Below are 21,024 nucleotides of genomic sequence, written 5' to 3' on the forward strand. Positions count from 1 at the left end.
CCCCCTCCCACGCGCGCACCCGGAAGCGGAGCTGCGGGAGCGCGCGGCGCACCGACGAAGGAGCGTTAAGGGCGGCCCCGCCTCTCCGCGATCCGGGGCTAAGAGGGAGGGTTTGTGCGCGGCCGGTCACCTTGGCATCATAGAGCACTTTGGCCTTGGTGGGGTCGGGCTCGAAGCAGAGAACTCTCTCCCCCCGGTGGAACTTAAATTTCATTCCCCGCGAGGTCATTTGTTCATCATGGCGCAAAGGAGAGCGTCCCGCCCCGCCCGTCGGGGAGGTGCTGCCGCCGGCCCCGCCCTCTCCGGCTCCTCAGGCGGAGGCGGCGGGGTGGCGGGCTGCCAGAACGGGGCAAGGAGGGGGCTGCGGTTCGCGCCCCGACTCTGCTGTCAAACCGGGAGCCGTTCTCCGCCGTCAAGATGGCCGATTCGACACCTTCAGGGATAGTGACTCCCTGAGCGGCCTGTTTCCAGCACCTCCCCGCTCTTTCTGAGAAGAAATTCTTCCTGATATCCAACCTGAACTTTCTCTGGTGCAACTTGAGGGCGTTCCCTCTCTTCTGGCCTCTGCCCGCTCGCTGCCTGGTGCTAGTGGGAAAAGGGGTTGAAGTTGACCTTCCTGAGCTGAAGGCTGACAGGTGTGCTATGCGAGAGGAGGGGAACTGCCAGTGTGTTACCAGGTTTCTAACGGAAAGAGGTGAGAGAGGATATCCAGAGAACGATGTTCTGAGAAAGTGGCGGCTCCCTTATCTTGCTGATAAGATAGAGAGAAGTGCAACAAGAAAAATATTCTTGGAGCTGTACAGGAGCCTGCTGATGCTCAGGTTATAAAGCAGGTTCCAAAAATCATAGAATGGTTTGGGTTGGAAGGGACTTTTAGGATCACCTAGTTCCAACCCCCAGCTATAAGCAGGGACACCTCTTTCTAGACCATTGCTCAAAGCCCCATCCAGCCTGGCCTTGAATGCCTCCTGGGAGGGAACATTCACACCCTCACTGGGCAGCCCGTTCCATAATATAGATGTGATGTTGACTGCAGAAAGTACTATGGGAGTTCCTTTATTTTTTTTTTAAAGGTGTGCAGCTATAGAATAATAGCTGCTGTCCAGGAGTTACCGTGTTTAAAGAAGAAACAACAGCAGAGGAAACTGAACAACAAACTTCTGTTTGTATCCTGACCTCTGACCTGGTATGCCATTGATAGTAGTCACACTAGGCAATCCTTCAACTATTTCTGCCCAAAACAGCCCTATGTTTTGTCCTGTTGTCTACTTCCTCCTCACTGCTTTATATTTCCAGACACTGCTTCTCACTGATCTTACCTCAGCCTCTCTTTATTCACTATAGTCCCACTCAGGCTGCTTTTCTTTTTATCTCACGTTTCTTCTTGTTCATGTTTCCTCTTGAGATAGCGAGCATCTGCTTTTATCTCCCTTATCCACCTGGCTGCACATAACCCTTGTCAGCATGTCCCCCACTTTGCCGGATCTCTCTCCAGTGGTACTGGAAGATTTTAAAAAAGTTTGGACATGGGATGCACTTAACAAAAATCCATCCAGAGGGAGCTCTGAGAGCACAAAGGTGGGCACATTGAAGAAACATTGGCTCTGTGATAGCATTATGCAAAAAAATGCCTAGGTCTACCAGAACATTAAATACAAGTTATCAATTTTCAAAAGTACCAGTTTCTCTAAAGGGCTGATGGCCAAATAGCTGTGCAAAACCAACAGAAAAAAAGCACTTGGAAAATGGGTGTTGTACATATGCATATATGTATTGCATGTGCAACATTTGTGAAGAGTTGTAGTTGTCATGTGTAGCATATAAATAAAAGGCCCAAGCAAGATGTATCAGATCTAGCAAAGCTTGAAACAGAGCTCTTCATTTGCATCCAGCAAGTCCTTTAGAAGTGTGTACATACATATACATCTATGTATATATATATATACACATCTATATATATATATATATATCTACGAAAGTAAACAGCTGTGGTCCTTCATCAGGTTCAGCTTCTTTGGGGTCAAGGTCCAAAATGCTGAGGAAAGGGACGTGATTGTTGAGCATGCGGAGAACTGCCAGTAGAGCAGTACTTGCTTAACATCTCCAAGCCACAGGATGAGCTGACCCAATGCATATTTTGATGAGATTCCCAGGACACTATATAACTTGCAGGAAAGAAATATGATTTAAGAACTCCTCTGGGAGACAAAGCGGCCTGAGAGAGGAAACCCACAAGACACCCTGCCGTCAAGACACCCTGCCAAAGGGCACCCAATGGATCATGAAGGCTAAGGGTTTCATGAGGAAACATTTCAGCTGCCTTACATGCTGCAGCTCTGAAGATACAGGCAGCCCTGTGGTCACAGTTTTTATTTTAACAACACAACCAGTGCTTTTTATTCTATGGTACTGGAGGCAGATCCCAGCTTTGCTGCCATCACACAGCATGGCAATGGACTCAAGGCATTCAGGGAGCTGTAGTCCAACCATGGAGGCCAGGTTGCTCCCTCACACCAGAGGGATAAAATATTCAAGCATGTTTGTTCAGGTATCAAAGAATTTTCAGATGCTGCTGTTGAAGCTGACTATTAATGATATCATGAAGACCTTGTATGTGTAGAACACAGACTGCAAAAGTGAATTTCCAGAAGGAATGATAGAGACACACACACTTTGCTTACAGTTAGTAGTAAATTTGCAGTAGTAGGTTGGTCTAAGTCACTTTAAACTGTAGGACATAGCTGTTTCTAATAGAAGCAATAAAGGACTGACTCAAGCACTGCCAGGTCACCAAGCAAAATACACAAATTTGCAAGACACACATTGGCTCTGAAGGGTTTGCTACTTATTTCATCAATGTTTTCTTCTTGTCTGGATGAAAGAATACTCCATAAGACATGACTGAGACCACTGATGAATATGATTACATCTTGAAAAAAGTTTAGAGGGAGCTTTTCCAGCAATATCCTGGCAGAAAGTGTGCCTAAAGCAGTGATCATGGACACAGTTTCTGATGTTATGTGTAATTAATAAACAGTTTTGCCTTAGAGGAGAACCAGTTCCATTAACAGCTTCTCCTTCAGTGAGCAAACTGCATTTTCCTAGATATCAAATGACTGCTTGGATCATGCTTAGCAGAAGTCTGTTACGTATAGATATTATTTTATTTTTTAATCTTGTAATATCATGAAGACACACTCAATTAGTTTAACAAGATACATATTGCTGTAACAGTTGTTTCAATCCTCCCTAAGCTTCATTATTTCACATGGGATTATGTTAGGTTGGTGGATGTGTAGTTACATGGGTCATCCAGTTGCTCCACTGCTTAGCCTTAGCACACTGAATGGGGAGACACACACCAGTCAAGGTAGCAAAGGTCAGTGGTGTACCCAGCATTGTTTGCTTGTATTCCAGCATCCTCAGTGTTAGTATTCTTGTAAATGTTGGTGGAACATCAACTCCAATATACTTAACCAATCAATATTTTTAACCCCTATGTCAGTTTTTCTTTTAAGATTCCTCCTCTATTTCTTCAGGCTAGGAAATACCAAGCAGAAATTTTTTGGCACTTTGAGGGTATGTTGTCTTCATGATTCTCTCATTGTGTTGCTTAGACTGAAATCCCTAAAGATTATGTAATTTTTTTCCTATACCTTCTTTTAGCAGTGGTCATCTGCATAAGCCATGTTGTGTGCTTGTTTGTTAGAAAGCAAATAAATCTTGCTGAATTGTGATGCATGGAAAATACGATATCTGCACTTCAATGAAGTAATAGGCCAGTCATCTTCTCCTTGAAGTTAATAAAAATTCTCTTAAACACCAACATAATACTGTCCTACATTTTTTGAGGTAAGCCTCAAAAAGCTCAAGTGGTAAATGTTTAAAGAAAAAAACACATTTATCCAGTATCTCTACAAACTAATTGTTTCATTTTATTAAGGCAAGCCCTGTTCTTTTTCCTAAGTTAAGCTCTGGCACTTAGGCTCATTTCTGTTTACATTGGCTTCAAAAACCTTCAGCCTAAACAGAGAAAAAGAAGGAAGGTTTCTTCCCATGAAACAGCTCAAGAGAGACATCGCTTAAATGAAGTGTACTTCCTGCTTCAACATAATTAAATGGAGAGATCTTAAAAAACACACACAAATATCCCACCTAATTTACTGTGATGCTACAGGCATCTCTGGCAAACGTAGAGCTTGGCTTCTATAAACTACAAATGGTGAGGTGATTGGGAGCTGTGGGGGATGTTCCTCCTGATGTTCATGTTTGGGTATCAAAGCAGTTGGTTGCTTCTAGGACAGAGCTAACGTCTGCTGCATGACACACCTTGGGGAGTGTGAGGGTGGCAAAAGGAGAGAACACTAGGCAAGGGAGAGGGAAAGGAGGGAGGCTGATGTGGCTTTTGCCTGGTTTGTAATACCTCTGAAATGGGCTTCAGCACATGCCTTCTCCTCATCTGGATACTGTCTGGGACAGTGCTGGTTGACATGAGCCAAAGCTTACAATTAAGCATAATGAGCAATTAGCAGCACGGTGCTTAAGCTCCTTTCCAGGCTGTGTTTTTTCTAGTGTAGTAGACATAGCCTTAGAGACCTTTGGGCAAAAAAACATTATGGTGAACGTGATCGGAAGAGACTTGTTTAATTTTAGAAGGTCCCAGACCAGGGTTCCCTAAAGCAGCTTAAGAAAGTTCTGCTTCTGGTTCTTTTCTCCTCCACCACAGTCAGCAGTCCTGGCACAACTGTGTGCAGCAGGGAGGCTGATCTGAAGAATCAGAATGGATTGAGATCTTATAGCTGTACCAAAGCTGGGCTTGGGCTGAAATGCAAACAATATGTACTGAGAAATATTCTTTAAAAAGAAAAGAAAAAAAAGAAAAAAAAAGAAACTCCAGGTGAACATCCCAATTACACATTATGTCAATATTTTTTTGCCTTGGTTTCTGGCTTGTAAAATCACAGATTTGCAGAACCGTAGGGACTGGAATGGAACTCTGGAGATAATGTAGTCCCACTTCTGCTAAAGCAGGTTCCCTGCAGCAGGTCACCCAGGTGGGTCTTGAATATCTCTACACGGGGAGACTCCACAGCCTCTTTGGGCTGCCTGTTCCAGGGCTCTGTCGCTCTGACAGTGAAGAAATAGTTCCTTGCATTAATATGGAACTTCCTGTGTTCCGCTTTCTCCCTGTTGTCCATTGTTCTGCTGTTGCTCGCCAAAAGCAAAAGGGTGATTATATTTCAAAGTCAGAGGTTCTTTGTTCAGAACAGGTTCAAAACGCAAATAAAAAAAGGATGCATGTTTGACAAAGCACAGAAAAGCAAATGTAGCAAATGTACTACCTCAAAGCTTTTCAGTCAGCTGAGCACACTTGTTCTGAGAAAAACTTGACCAGAGTGGGGTCAATGAAGCTACAGATTTTAAAGGAAAAGGAGAGTACAAGATATTCATAATCGCACGTAATTCAATGGCTGTTCGTTGAGGCTTTACAAATGTGCAACTCCACCCACAATAAGGAATGTATGCAACATTTAGCTGATTTCTTGCACTACTTTGCACTACTATAGAGAACAAAGACTACAGAGGAAGAAGTAAGGTATTTATACATACCAGATACCATAAAGATTAATTGTCTTGATATTAATAATATCAAATGCTGTCTTTCTGGGTATTAGTTGTGCATGCTTTGGTTTGGGAAAAAAGAATTGCTTTCTTGGAATCCAAGCCTCCATTATTACTGGCCTTCACACTGAGACATCATAAATAATGCAGAAAGCTGCTGCCCCAAAGTCAGGAGCTTGGAGTGGAAAAAGAAAATACAGCTCCTATGGCTGCATTGTGTCTGGAGAAGTGCTGAGCCAGGCAGAGTGCAAGGGCATGTGCAGTTCAAGTGGGGAGGGAACAGCTCCAGCAGGAGATCTAGGTAAGTAAGAGCTTTCTAGCAACACAGTGAAGCAGGACTCTGCTCCCTGAAGTCTGGACAAGGAGTTTCTGGATGCGTGGAGCATGGTAGGACTGGACCAGAGCATATCCCCAGCTGGCAGAGCAGGTTGCCCTGGGTATGAGGGGCATGGCACACCTTAGGACTCAGCCTTCTGCATTCTACAGTGCTCACAACAGAGAAAAAATAGCAGGTTTTTTGGTTGCTTCTTAATTTTAAAGTCACTCCCTTGGTGCAGATGCTTGCAATGAGCAGTCCCTTGATGTAATGTGCAGAAAAGTCCTCAAGTTTAACCAGCTGCAGAGACTAAGATGAAGTGTTTGGCTTTTGGAGGGCAGCTCTTTCCTATGAACTCTGCAACTCCAGAAAGCTTTCTCTTGTCTATTTCTCTATTTCTTATTTAACATTTTTGATTCTTTGCCTTCTTCCACTGCATCCTGTTTTGTCACCTGCTATCACTTGATTTTTCTCAAGTCTTTCCCCCACACGCTGCCTATTTTTGTGGGGTGAGAAGAGCTGAAATGACATTTTGTTTTCTGTAGTAATGGGCTGATATCCATCCCTGTCATGGAAAATCAATGAGAAAATTTATATCTGCATTTTCGCAGAAGCCTCCTTTTTTATTCCTGCTCTGCTTTTCAAATAAGAAACTTGAGAACATCTCCCTGAGGCTTTCTAGTAGTGCTCAGGAAAGACTCCATAAGTTTCATGCAAGCATCTCCCACCCTGCCCATGCTACAGTTTCTAGTCTCCTCTTATAGCTGTCAGCTCCCCACACCTGCTTCCCCTCTTGGTGCACAAGGTTCTTAGTCACGTGCATTTCAAATAGGGTATTTTGGGGTGAGTCAGAAAGGGCAGGTAGAGAGGAGCGTAGGCACTGGGTCAATATTTCTCCTCATGTAGCTGTAAAAGAACAAACTGGCAAGTCATTGAAGTAAGTGATACTAAAATTTGACCTTGTGCACTTATCCAAAGAGTCAATAAGGTTGATGTGAAGTATGGGCTGGCAGACTATACTTTTCCTTATGAAATTATGTTCCGCAAAGACTGCCAACATGTTGCATATCTTCAGTTTCTATGCTGATAGAGTAAAATCCATCATTTCATAAATCCATTCTTTTGCTAAGCTGTTCTCCACAGTCATCTTTCTCCGAAGTAGAGAGGGGGAGGTGACTTTAAAAAAAAACATTTTTTGATAGATAACAGTGTTTATGGTTGTTTTATTCTGTAAGGTCATGCAGTCACCACCACCTTCTGCTTCTCCCTTTATTTCTGTTCTGGTACATTGAAGAAGTCAGGCACAGCAAGGTGTCAAAAGCCAAGGTGCAGAGTGCCACTGAAATATGTTGCAGCATGAGTGTCCAACCTTTTGGCTTGCCTGGGCTGCACTGAGTGAAGAGAAATTGTCTATAAGGCAACATCTTTGAAGGTTGTTTGCTCTGAAAGTAATGCCTCCTAATTGTTTTCATGGAAACTACAACAGGTACAAAAGCACAATAACACTGTTTCATAGAGCAAATTCTCAGCTATAAAACACTCTTTTTCAACATATTCACCACCATTAGCTATTATGTTCACCAGCAATAAATAAGGGCCTGCATGCCGTGCTCAGAATGGTCTGCACCAGCAGAGATGACCAGCTGTCACTGTTGCCACTGCTGAAATTCACCACCCACCATCTCACTGTGCTCACATCCACTGTTTGGTCTCAAGAAATTTTCAGCAAGTGTCAGTGGTTGTCAACAGATCCATTTTTTTCTGCAAGAAGGAATTCATTTCCACTCTTTTCTTCATCTGCACTGCCGTATCAGATGCCGTTGTGACATTTAGCCCCTCTGCTGCCATCTGTCACACGGGAGCAACATGTAATGGATACTGGTGAGATGGTTCAACCTCTACTGCCATACCGCCTACATCCGCCTCTGTCATGGGCCAGTGTCATAAGATAGGAAGCATTACTTAACGTATGCAAGTAACAAAATGTTTTAATTTTTAATGTTTTTTATTAAAACATATAAAAAAGAGAGCAACAAAACCATAAAAATAATGGGATATGTGATCTTATTTTTGGCTTATGAAAGACTGTCAAAGAGGCATGGTCAGATTTTTGATTACAACTCTTACACATTCCATTTGAAAATTTGCAGGTAATATACGTATGTCAAATGAAAATGGATTGCAAATAAATTGATCATTTTTTCAGCAATCTTGAAACCTGTTCTCAAATTCCTGTATCAGAATGGAAAGCACGGCTGCATATACTTTGCTGTTCACAGAACTGTGTTTAGCCAATGTATCAAAATGCATGAAGTTAATTGCCATAACTGAGTTAGCACTGCACTGCACCCTCCTTGTGTCCCAGTTTCAGCGCAGATGGTGCCAATCACACACCAACGTGTGGTCGGTGCTGGGCGATGGGTGCGTAGTACCGAGAGCTGTGGTACAGCATTCCTTAAAGGTTAAGCTGTCTCTGGCACTGCAGTATCTTGGCTATACAATTTATGGTATATCTGTACAAAAAGGCTACCGGGGTGACCTTTGGAAAACACAAAATACCTAGAGTAATACAGAATGCATTCCTTGGAGCGTGCTTAAAAGTTTTTCCTCTTACATGAGAAGAGCTCTTTTGAATTATTTCTAAACAAACTGATACGGAAAAAATCCATACTGAAGAAGTTATTTCTTAACTTAATCCACTTTTATTCTTTTCGTTAAAGAAATGATGGCATAAGTAACTCTGATTTTGAAGTTCAGATATTTAATTTTTCCTGTAGTTTGATATTTTTCATACTTTACTTGACCCATGTGCTTTTAAGTGACTTTTTTCATGATTCACAAAAGTCTTCTAGGCATCTCCTGAGATATTTCGACCCTGAACATAAATTTCTGTAGTCAAAGCATTTGGGGGATGTGTGTTTTCTTTTCTTGCTTGCTTGGATAACCCCAAAATAACTTCAGTTTGAAACTTGGCGTGTAGCTACTTTGGAACAGAATGCAATTTTTCTGAGTGCTCAGAGAAGAAATTCTTTCTTGAAACTGTAAGGATCGCAATACTGCTTCCCACATGGTGTGTATTTGCAAAATAGTTTGGTAGTTTGGAGGGGAAGACTTGGCTTCATGGGCAATAACCAGGAATGGCCTTTGCTCCTCACAGTGAGGATCTGACTGATGGGTTTTGGAAAAATGAATGTAAGGAGGGGTGGAGTTCTGGGAGCAGTTATACCTCTTCTCATATTTTCTTCTGCTCTTCCCAAATTGGTGGAATAAACTGAGACAAATTGCTGCTGGCAGACAATCTGTAGTGTTGTAGCCCTGGTTACGATTATAAAATGCGGGCCATTTGGCATGAGGTGGAGGTCAGAGGTGGGATTATGAGTCAAGGACCAAGAGTGGTGAGTAGCAGATGTTGTGGGAAAGAACACGGATCCCAGCAGATCTCTGTGAATGAAGTGCAGTGTGAAACCACACCCTGCAGCCTTTCTTTTGCATCCAAGCTGTGAGTGACTTGGAAAGCAGCTCAGAAACACAGTGCAAACGTTCCCCATCCCTTCTGCCCTCACAGTCTATCCTAATTAAGTAATAAGAACGGCTAGGAAAACCAATCTGCAAGTGGGAGTGAAAAAACAAAGGTTTCTTGTTTGTTTGTTTTTCCACTCCCTCATTGTCAGTGACTTTCTTCCATTGCTGAGAGTACCACACCACATTCAGTGATGCACTGAGCTTCCTTCAGGCCTCTATGAAGGTTGTTTGAGTATAAATGCTACTGTGAAGATAACGATCAGGAATGATTTTGCAGGTTGGGGCATTCTCCCAGAAAGTGTGACCTGCATCTGTGCCTGCAGTGGTCAGTGCTTAATTATACGTGGGAAATGAGAAGTGCCAAGAGGAAAACTCATCTTAGCCTGGTCCTGTAGCTGCTGGCTGCATCAGTTCCTCCGTTTTGAAGAAAGGTGGATTTGGATTTCTAAGGTAGAGAAAATACCATAGCCACCATCTGTCCCATTTTACATGTGTGCTGTTCAAGGGGCTAGGAATAAGACATCTGATAGGTCTGTAATTTTTTTTTTTCAATCAAACCTATCTAATAACTTAATATTCAAATTAATTTTAGTACAGCCAAACATTTATTTCCCAATTAGTTTGATTTTTTCATTTTCACTTGTTTCATTTTAGATATAAACTTTATTATTTTAACAATATAAGTATTCCCACCTGCTAGTACAGGAGATTTTATATGCTAAATTAAAAAAAAAAAAAAATTCTTAATCTTGTCTATTACTGAGGCTGTTATCGCTGGCACATAGAGAATTAAAAATGTCATATGCTGTCAAGCCTTAAGTTATTCACTTCTCAGCACATTTATTTTGTTCTAAATGAGTATGTCTTCGTTCCTTCTTGTCTCTTCTGCCTTCTGTTATTAGTGTGCCCTTGACTAAACAGCTTTTCCCAGAGCAGAAAAGCTTTTCTGCTGCTAGGATCATTATATTCTTTGGTTCTTATGCTGGAGGCCCCCAAAATAAGCAAAACAAATAAGCCCATGTTTGAAATTCTCCATTTTGTTGGAAAAGAAGCACAAGCTAAACTCAGTTCCTACTCAGCAAAGCATATTAAAATGTGCTGAAATATTACTATCTGCTTAAATGTCTGGCTTCAACTGTGTGCCTAAATCTTTCAGATTAAGAAAAAATAATTTTTTAGAAAGAGTAAACTTCTTAGCTGTTCTTCTAGTCATTACATTTGTGTGTGTGATTTAGAGAAATTTAGAGACAACCTGGAAAATGGGAAATGCACATGCCCTGCTTCAACTAGATTTACAGGAACGCTTTGATATGGCTCCATTTAATGGACTAGTTAAACTGAAGGCAGCAGGAGATCCTGCTTGAACCTTGGGAAAGAATAAAAAAACTTGGCTACAAGACAAAAGAAAATACAGAGGGGAAAATGGATTTTTGCCTAGCAAGGAAAAACAATTTTCTTATAAGGCCTATTGTTATTACCTGTTTTTTTAGAAGGGAGTAGATCTTGAGAGAGAAAAGTAAGTTATACTCTTTTGCCTGATATTGATCTGGAGCCCCTTCTTGTTGTAGAGAATTGAATGAGATGATATAAACTGACCTGGTCAGACCCATGAAGTTTTGAGACAACAGCTCTTCAAATTATATTTTTATCTATACACATGGCCTTTCCACTTGACTTTAAAATGGTGCAAATATTTAAATTCCCAAGTCAACAAAATAGTTATGGTAACTGAACTTCATACACTGCTAGACAAAAGAAGGAATATATAAGAGACATCAAATATCGATTGTGAGATGTGTTATGCTTATTTTCCTTGCATGCAGTAGTGAAGTGTAACTAGTGATAGAACTAGAGGGAATGGCTTCAAGCTGCACCAGGGGAGATTTAGGCTGGATGTTAGGAAATACTACTTTTCTGAAAGAGTGGTCAGGCACTGGAATGGGTTGCCCAGGGAGGTGGTGGAGTCACCGGCACTGGAGGTGTTCAAGAAACATTAGGATTTTGTGTTGAGGGATATGGTTTAGTGAGTACAATTGGTGATAAGTGGGTGGTTGGACTGGATGATCTTGAAGGTCTTTTCCAATCTTGGCGATTCTGTGATTCTGTAAAGAATGACTAAAGGTGTCTGGCCAGAGGAGTGCAGGTCCTAATTCCTGGTCTATTGTGGTTCTTATGGTGCCCTACATTTGAGTGCCTACAGGTCAAGGGGTCCTGCAAGACTCTTCTTCATCAAGGATCAAATAAGAGCTACCCTGGGAGTTGGTGACAAAACCTGCCAATTCAGGGGAGTTAGTGTTGGATGGAATCCCTGGGTGAGCAATGTGGACTGGGGTGAACCTTGGGATCTTCTCAGGTAGTGAGGAGCACAGGATAAGAGTTGAAATAGTCTGAATAATTTATGAAGTGAATGATTTTCAATTGCCTATATTGCTCTTTCTGATACTGACATTGGAAAGGCAGAATGTTGGGACTATAGAGATGCTAGCTAGAGTAAGTGGCTTGTTCTCATCCCATATTAATACAATATTTGGCATCCGAAGGATGACATTTTGCACTTAGATTCCTGTGTAGACTAAATCACTTTACATGACACTGTTGTTTTCATATTTCTACTTAATTTATTTATTGGAGTCAATTGTTTATATCAGACTACTTGTGTACTGTCCAAACTTCTTCTGATTGTGTATACTAAGCTGTTAAGCAGAATAGCCTTGGCTATAGAAAGTAGCATAGATTTATATCTTCTACATATCTGAGAATACCAAGGACTAGAAAAAGGTCCTGAGAAATGTTTAAAATACTTTTGTAAAGGAGATTCAAGGAAACTGGCTTAGACCTACAGAGCATAATAGAGAGGGCATAATTTATAAAAGGAATCTAGTCTATATAGAACAAATAAACTTAAAAATTAAGACTGAAGGACATTTTACTGCTCAAGTTCCAGAAAAATAACAGGAAAAGATGTGGTTATTTAAACACTGATAAATGAACACAGAAATACTATTAGACTCTAGTCATATTTCAGTGTATAAACAAACCCAGTCCTTCCTTCACAGTAACATAACATCATTCTAAGGCTAAACATAGTTGAAGGTAAGGAAAATACTTCATCTGATTATATTATAGTAATCTCCCACATTTTAGGGATACATTTAAGCAAAAGAATCTAAGTGTGAGCAAGGAAAAAAAAATGGAAATCATCCTACTCACAATGTAAAAGAGACTCTGAGTTGTTATGGAAAAGATTATCATCCATTCCTGGAAAGCAAACTTCCCGAGGAGTTCTGAAGCCCACTCACCTGCTCAGACACAAGCTAGGGGGAGGGTCTGGCTTTGGCACATTCTGTTTTCTGTTCAAGAAAATTTAAATATTTGAATGCAGCACATGATATAGCTTCCAAAATATCAGCCTCTGCCCAACACAGTTCTGTGTAGCTTCAGGTGTCATTTAAGTATGCAGATACTCCCAGGAGCCTTGTATGTTTCTTTACATATGACGTAATTACAAAGAGGACAACATTTTTCACCTAGATGGTTTCTGGTGCAAATGATTTGCAAAGGCATTCTTGATTTTTGTGAAGGCATTTGCAAACATTCTTCCTGATACTTGACTTCTATTGAAGAGCCAAGTAAGGGAACGAGTAACACTTCCTATTCTAATAACAGAAGAAAACTCTTTCAGGATGTGCCCTTTCCACATTCTCAGGTTTGAAGTGCACCTCTGGTATTGCTGAGAACCTCCAGACCTCTTGGCATTATGAACTTCTACAGAAACTGTTCTACCCAGATTGCGCAAACATGATAGCACCAGTGTTTGGATCCCAACATGCCAAAAACTTTACCTTGCTTCGTGTTTCCACCTAAAGGTGGAAAGTTTTCCTTCTTGCCCAGGCTGATTTCTGGGGTATTAGCTAAACACTGCCAAGTTTATGGACAAACTGAGGTTTTCACATCTGACAGCATCAGATCTGTGCTGCCAGGTGATCCAGTAGAATAGCTGCTATATTCATTACCATGATTAACATTGCTTTTACAGGTGATGCAGTCACTGGGTCTGGATCAAGTAAATCTCTCATTTGTTTTGTTCCCACCAAGTTGAAACAGACTGGGTAGCATAACTGTTTTTGAAAGAATGCTTCATTTCTTAAGAGAACTGCTTTATTTCATTCTGTAAAATGTTGTTAAAATGACTTTTCCACTGCAACTATTAAGAAAAAGCATTTCATATTTATCATTGCCATGTCTTAACTAAGTTTCAAATTGATGTATCTATAGTGTTTTTAGAAAGAAGTTTTCAGAGTGATTATTATTCTGCTTGTGCACTATCCTATGAAGACCAGGGACAGAATCTGTGGTGTGGTAAAGTACCCGTCAGGAGATTAGTCCCTGGCTTGAAGGCAACCCTAGGCTAAAGCAAACAGCTGATATGCTGGTAAGTATTACCTGCTTCAACTACAAAATGTAGATAAAGCTTGGTATTCAAAGGCTTCAAAATAGAGGAGTGTTTTAATCTGGTTTTGGTTTTCACTTGGCTCACTTACACTGACGTGTCAGCTCAGCCTGCTGCTGGTTTTACTTCCTGTCAGCAGACCTGAACGCACACATAATTCTCTTGACAATGTTCCTGTTCTTGAACTCCACGGTAAACTGCGTGACTGAAAAGAAGACAGCTTCTCACAAAGCTGCCTCAGTCCTCACGAGGAACATGTTTTGGTTCGTGAGGTACATTTCTCTATGGTGCCTGTCTGAAGGTGGGCACAGGCCAGGCCAGGCAGGGCTGCCATCTCAAGATGATGGCAGAGGCCAGGAGGCAGAGAGACTCTTGCCACCTACACATATGCTGCTGGCAGCAGACCTGCACAGAGAGACACACCAGTCACAGAAAAGATCAGAATTGTGGTGTGAATGGTTTATGTTGGGAAAGCAGCGAGCAGGCACCTGCAGCACTGAGTTCCTGACGATGATCCTTGTCTGTGACTCAGAGCAGGCCCAGAGCTCTGCAACACCGGATGGTAATGAGAGTGGGGCAAAACAAGCTGTTATGGTTTTTCTGTCCTATAAGAGCTCCTATTTTCAGACCACAACATACACCAAGAATCCTACATACTAGAGAATAAAGCAAATAACTGAGCAGGAACCACTGCACTGTAGTCTCAGCAGGACTAGCTGGATTTGACAGGTTAATGCCAGCATTTATTTTTCCTCTACACAAGCTGTGCCACAGGAGCACAGAGCTACTTGTATGTCAGCATTTGTTCAAATCAGTCTTAGGAAGTGGTTTTATAACACTATGCCTGCTGAACACGCACTTGGGGGGACCAGTAGTGACTTGAAGCAGACTTGAGAGCATCAGCAAAGTAACACGTGTCTCCTGGGTGCAGCTGATTGACTTCCAGTCTTGTGAAACAAAAAGGGGAATTACAGCTTGCCCAAAGGGTTACAACAACTACGCAAAAGCAATAGCTTCAAGGAGAGCTCTTGAGTGTCTTCAGCACAGGGGCCATGAAGCCATAGAGGGCTAGAAAGTGGAAGAATTCAATTAAATCAGATTAGGCAGCATTACTGCCATATGGCCTACTCTGTGAAAGGAGATTATTGAATGATGGTAGTACTGATTAACAAGGGAAAAAAGGAAAAAAAAATGCAACACAAAAACAACTTGGCTGTGAAACTAAATATCATTTGCCTCATCAGTCCTTACTCCCACAGTGCATGAACTTACCTTTGCGGTTTCCATTAGGCCAAGATTTTTTCCACCTTTGCTGCACTGATTAGGGCCACAGAGTTTAGGAAAGATCTACTTACTTATCTATTGCAAAAAGAAGCCCAAAACAATGAACATACTTTTTGACCAGTTCCCAAGCTGCTCAGTTAGGCATGCTAGTGTGTAAGAAGGAAAGCAAAACAGAAGCAGTAAGGAGCCCTTCAGCATGAGAGTAAGTTGGGAGGAGGACTCTGGGGCTGAGCCGATGGCAGGAATATGGGGCCAGGTCCATATGGGGATGGGATCTGGGATACAGATCTCAGCCACAAGGCAGGAAAAAAACACTCACAGGAGAGTATTGTTTAGATTGAGCTGATCTGACTCAGAGCAAAAGGATTTTTTAAAAGCTGAAACAGCAATAAACAACAAAGGAGGAAAGAAACAGAGAGGGTAGGGACTATATGCAAAAAACAGAAAGCTCACAAGAAACATCAGAAGAGGAATATTTCAGATTTAACAATCGCTGTGGCCAGTATTGATAAAGAACTCATAGTGTTCTGGAAAGGTGCCTTCTCTAATGATGTTTGTCCCTTATCAGTAAGAAATAGTGCTAGGCCTGTTAATCCCCTCTAACTTCGTCTAAAAACATTGTTTACTGTGGGGGAAAAGAAAAAAAAAAAAGAGAAATTCAGCTCAAAAAGACTGAGCGAGTTTTTTACTTTTAACATTTTGGCTTGCTTTAAGGGATGAAAAACTGGTATGAGGTTCAGCCTTAACAGTTACAGGTACCCTGCAAGCTGCAAACCCCTACTCTTCCCAAGGGCATGCCAAAGTACTCTTCCCAAAGTACCTCTCTGCACGGGGCAGAGCAGGAGCTCGTGCAGCTACTGACTGGTGCCCTGCTCCCAGTCAGGCACCGTAACTCACTGACGCAGCTTGGAAACATGCCCAAGGCCTATTTGCATGGCTCAGCCAGGGATTTGCTGGGCGCGTCCCAGAGAGAATGACAGAGCAACTTCATACCAACATGCTGCTGTGAGGTTGGTCCCGAGAACTGCTCTGCATCACACTGGTTTGTGCAGGGACCTTGGTGCCAACGTGTGTCAGCAGTGCGCTGACAGCAGTCTCTCAATATCAGCAGGAACATCCCTGGTGATGGCAGGAGGCCAAGTACAGGGCCAGCTCTGCTGATTCACAGAAGCCACACATCCTCCGCCAGTGGTGATCTGTGAACACTGCAAAAGGGGATGGAACCTTTCCTAAAACTTCAACTCAGAGCATTGCAATCCCATTTTTATGATATTGATATCTTGGTAGTTATTGATGGGTGTGTATGGATGAAACCAAACAGCAGAGCCTACAAGTGTGTAAGGCTTCAGCTTGAAAGCAAATTGAGTGTATGTAATGGGAATGAAAAGGATTAGATTTAACAATATGGTGAACTAACCATTTCAATATACTGTCCATTGGTTGGCCAGGAGTTGTTAACATTATTTAATGGAGTTGAGCATGTAGGCAGTTAGTGGGCAGATTCTGTGTGTTCTTTCTCTTGATTTAACATGTCAAACTATGACACACGCAAAGAAATCCCGTGGATTCTGCTTTCAGCTTCAGGCAGCTACTAAGTCACTATTTCCATTTCAAATGTTTATTTATTTTGTTTATCTCTTCTCATCTTTTTCCCAGGACAAATGGTAGTTCTCAGATGAATTCATCCCCTTAAAACTGCAATATGAAAGAGCTCATTTCTCCAGCCAGGAGGACAAGATGTGTAATATTTTCTGTGTTATGAAAACATAGCATCTACTAAAAGTTTGTAAAAATTGAAGTACTCATTTTTTATCTTCTCTGTAGTCCCCTGAGAGATCTAAAAGCAATAAATGAAAAGACTGTCAGTACCTCAAGAGGATAATGAGAAGTTTTATTACCCAGGAAAGAAAAGTTTATATTGAAGCTCAGTGGTTACCAATTCCATGCATGAGAAGATAGAGCCTATCTTAAAAAATGACCAATTTTCTTTTTTCTGATGGTGGGAAATATTCCTCAGATGCTACAATAAATAGGCACAAAGAGAGCCATTGGAAAACACTTATAAAGTGCTTGTGGTCTATTTTTCTGTCCTCACTCCACTTGTTGTGGTTGGTTCAATAAAAGATGCCTTGAGGTATACCACCCTCCAAAGTTCAGACAACAACTACTGCTGCAGTTGGTGCATGCAGCACCTCTGTAGCTACTAGCACTGCAGCATCAGGTAGCCAGCTTCCAGATGGAACATTACCTCCCTGCTGGTGTAACAGGAAAAGCCCGAGGACTCAGTTTCTGAACCACATAGATGCAAATGTGGTATCCGATAAAGCAAACAAAAATGGGCATTTATGTTTTTATTTATGCTTAGATTGTTAGCATTCAGTTAAGACTTGGAAATGACTTTATATTTAGGTGGTTGTCAAATGTATTTATTTAAACTTATGTATTGAGGAAAAAAGAGGAATAAAGGTAGCCAAGCACAACATTTTGGCCTCATGTACAACAGCTGACAGCACTGATCTTGGTCACACACAGGCCTGGTCCCTACTGCCATCAGTACTGCTGTGAGTTGAATCCAATGCTCCTGTATGCTCAGTCTGCTTTCTGAGTCACATCCTGGCTCTGTAGCTCACACTACAGAGGTGATATCTGCCTTGTCTATAAGCAACAAGCAGCAGCTCACTTGCTGTGTGTTCCTGGGTGCACTGGTTGTGGTGAGCGGATTAATGCTGCCTAGGACTTGGACTCACCAAACCAACAGGACATGGATGCTGCTGGGGTTCTGTGGTATCTAAACCCAGGATCAGATTAGCTGTCTTGGCACCACATATCTCCCTTCTCCACAGTGAAAGTGAAGCTACAGCAGTCCTCCATCCCTGTGCCATGGCCTGGCATGCACCATGGGCTCTGCTTTCTCTCCTTAGCTTCTTGGCTGCACTTCCTGGTGGTTTTGATTCATATTGGTGTTAAGAAGGCTTAGTATTATCTGGCTTCTACATGTGGATCAGATAAATTCACTGCAGCCCAGCTACACAAAATGCCACTTGAGAGGCAGTTTCTTACAATCGTGAGATGTTTGGTACAATTTATGTCTTGGGAAGAGTCAGGATACTATCTGACAAAAGAATCCAACCATCTGGAATCACTTGCACGACGGCTCTTCGTTTCTAAATCCCTAAGCATTAAATCTTAAAGTATGTGCACACCCAAAAATCCCATTAATGTTGACCAGAGAAATGGCTGCAAACAATCTTGAAATGAGAATTTCTTCATGTTAAAGGCAAATTAAATTCCAAGTTTAAAGTAGCAATTGAGCTTTTTAATTGCTTCTTTCAGCTTTGGCTTTGTAAGAAGTAGAAAATAATTGCACAAGCAATGGTTAATTTAGAAAAGTCTATTCTGAGGGGAGGTTTTGTAAGATGTCAGAAATAGCAGACCATCAATTTTACATTGCAGCAGAAGAATTCCATATTAACAAAAAAGGTCTGGCTTCAAGCAGAACTGCTGAAATAGAAATTGAAGATGATGCTACAAATTGGTTTATATCAGTTTGGCTATCTTGTAAGTAGAGCGGGAAATAACTTAAAATTTCTGAGTTGGTTGTATTATGAAAAATCCACCTCATTTTGTATTAGCACACACACCTTTATGCATTAAAAGGCTGCCTATAATTTGCTATGGCAAGTCTCTGCAGTAAAGTAAAAGACATTTCTGTGCAAACTTAAAAATCCAGATTAATCTGTTTTCCTTTCACATATTAAAATGGAGCAAAAGTCTCTTAATTTAGATGGGTTTTTAGTACCTTTTCTGTTTTATGGAAATCGTTATGTTCCTGAGGGAAAAAAAAAACCAACTTTTCTCATGCTGAATTTGTTAAAATAAGCATTCAACGATGAAAACACTCAAATGGAAATACTCTCTAAAGTAAAAAAATGTATGCAGGTGTGATGCAGAACATACGAGGCCCATCTGTTGGGAAAGCTTGCAATAATTATTATCTGTTTGCTGTAAGGGCAGTGTTACTTTAAACAACGTGGTTGTTTTTTTTGGCATAATGGTGAATCCAAGGTCATGTGTACAAGCTTTGTTTTAGAAACATGAGAAGCAGAAGCTTGTACTGTAAAGAACAGCACATTGACTTGGAGGACAACAGAACTAGTAAGAGCAAAACATGCTGGAGGACTCAGAGCTTGAGCATCTCTTACCCACTAGCAAGCAACGTGGTGCAGAAGAACCTGCACTGAGAAGAAATCAGAATGAATATTGGATTATTTGAAAATTATACAGATTAGTCCATCTTTAAAGGAAATTCAGAGGGCCATGGCCAAACAGCCTGACTACACAGACCAACAGTAGACAGCATCCAGCATAAATAAAAGCAAAGTAGTACACGGAAGGTAGACAAGAAGCATGTCTCTACTCAGGGCACCACCACTGCCTGGCTTCTGGGACCTTCTGCTCAAAAAACCCCAACTTATCAACAGATGAGGTTCTGGGACAAAGACTGGATTAGAAACCACAACAGGAAATATAATGAAGAACTAGTTACATGGCACACTTTTACAATTTGACCTGCATCTTCATAATTCTGAGCTGCATCTTAATATTGACTGTCTTCAGCACAATATGGAGCAATGTCTGACAGACTTTGCTATTTCCTTACTACTTGGAAGCCTTTTTCAAACAAAGAGTAGGCATATTTCCTGTCATTTACTATTGACTGTATTGTCTCCAGCTTCCTGATGTTCTGTAGCCACAACTTCTGATGTTCACACAGAAATATGTAAAATTGAACTTTTCTAGACATCAGTGAAAATCCTGCTTCTGCCACTAGCTCCCAAAGCAAGACAGGCTCAGCCAGTTGCCCCCCAGCTGTGACAAAGCACCAGCTAGCATGCCATATTGTCCACACCAACCCTCCCGTCACAGTTCTCCATCCCTGTTCCCAGTAACACTAGCAAATGTTCCAGCACAACTCTGAGCTCAGGTACACTGAAGTCTATTAAGTTTCCTAAACAGCTCTAAGCCTTCATGCTGAAACCTGAAATCACTCGCCTTCTTTTAACAATGGCATTTCTCACACAAAGAAGAAAAAAAAAACAAAAGAAAAAAACACATCAGCAGAATAGGCCCTTTCCCTCTTGTTCATTAAGTAATTAATAAGACCACTGGAAACTCTCTGTGGAATTTCACAAGGATTAAAATAGCAACAGAGAAGTTCATTGCATTGGCAATAGTTTTGAGTAGAACAAACTAACAGGTGAACCTGTCAAGAGCTAACATCTCTTTGCTTTCAAGTTCTTGCTTGACCAGGCCCACCATTTATAATACTGTTTAAAAAAACCTCACTATGTTAAAGAGGCACACGTGCTCAAGGCAACATCCGGATCTCAAGAAAGTAAATTCTGCATTCTGAAGAGGCATATTACTTCCCTGAGTTTGCATTTTTAAGCCTCTGAGCCAACAATCTCACCCAGATGTGTTTTTGCCAGAAAGCTTTCTCCTCCTACTTCAGCCAAACCATCCCACATCCACGCCACTATGTGCTGGCGCACAGGGTGTGTTGCCATAAACTGCAAGGCAACACAAACCATAGCACTAAGCACGTTTATCTTGTCTGGGCCTCCACCACTGTGAGATACGAATCAAGCTATCAGCAACGTTTCCTGGAGTAAGCTCAGTAGCATTCACTGCTCTATCCTTACACTGGTGATGAGATGTCTCTACCAGCCCTCCTCACCTTACTGTTAGTTGGATCCAATGAGTCTCCCAGCACCTTCACAGAACAATGTCTCAAGGCTGAAGCTGCAGAAATATCAGAGAGAGGGGAAAA

The 21,024-nt window shown here is 41.6% G+C and overlaps 1 protein-coding gene and 1 long non-coding RNA gene across 4 annotated transcripts in view; one reads left to right on the plus strand and one right to left on the minus strand.

The window, feature by feature from the left end:
- MSL3 (MSL complex subunit 3) overlaps positions 1–288 on the minus strand; it is a 22,148-nt gene extending 21,860 nt beyond the window's left edge. For 2 of the 3 annotated variants that reach the window (XM_003203094.4, XM_010726558.3), the window contains exon 1: positions 131–288. In XM_003203094.4, coding sequence (XP_003203142.1) covers positions 131–229 — 99 coding nt within the window. In that variant the 5' untranslated portion in view covers positions 230–288. Of the gene's footprint in view, positions 1–19; positions 101–130 lie in introns of those variants that run through there. The other variant, XM_031557473.1, reaches the window with a different exon arrangement.
- Positions 289–11,504: 11,216 nt separating this feature from the next.
- LOC109370778 lies at positions 11,505–21,024 on the plus strand. Its single transcript, XR_004162294.1, has 2 exons — positions 11,505–13,892; positions 16,851–21,024. It is a non-coding gene; the product is annotated as an uncharacterized LOC109370778 (long non-coding RNA).

Source organism: Meleagris gallopavo, chromosome 1 (genome assembly GCF_000146605.3).
Source record: "Meleagris gallopavo isolate NT-WF06-2002-E0010 breed Aviagen turkey brand Nicholas breeding stock chromosome 1, Turkey_5.1, whole genome shotgun sequence".
Lineage (NCBI taxonomy): Eukaryota > Metazoa > Chordata > Aves > Galliformes > Phasianidae > Meleagris > Meleagris gallopavo.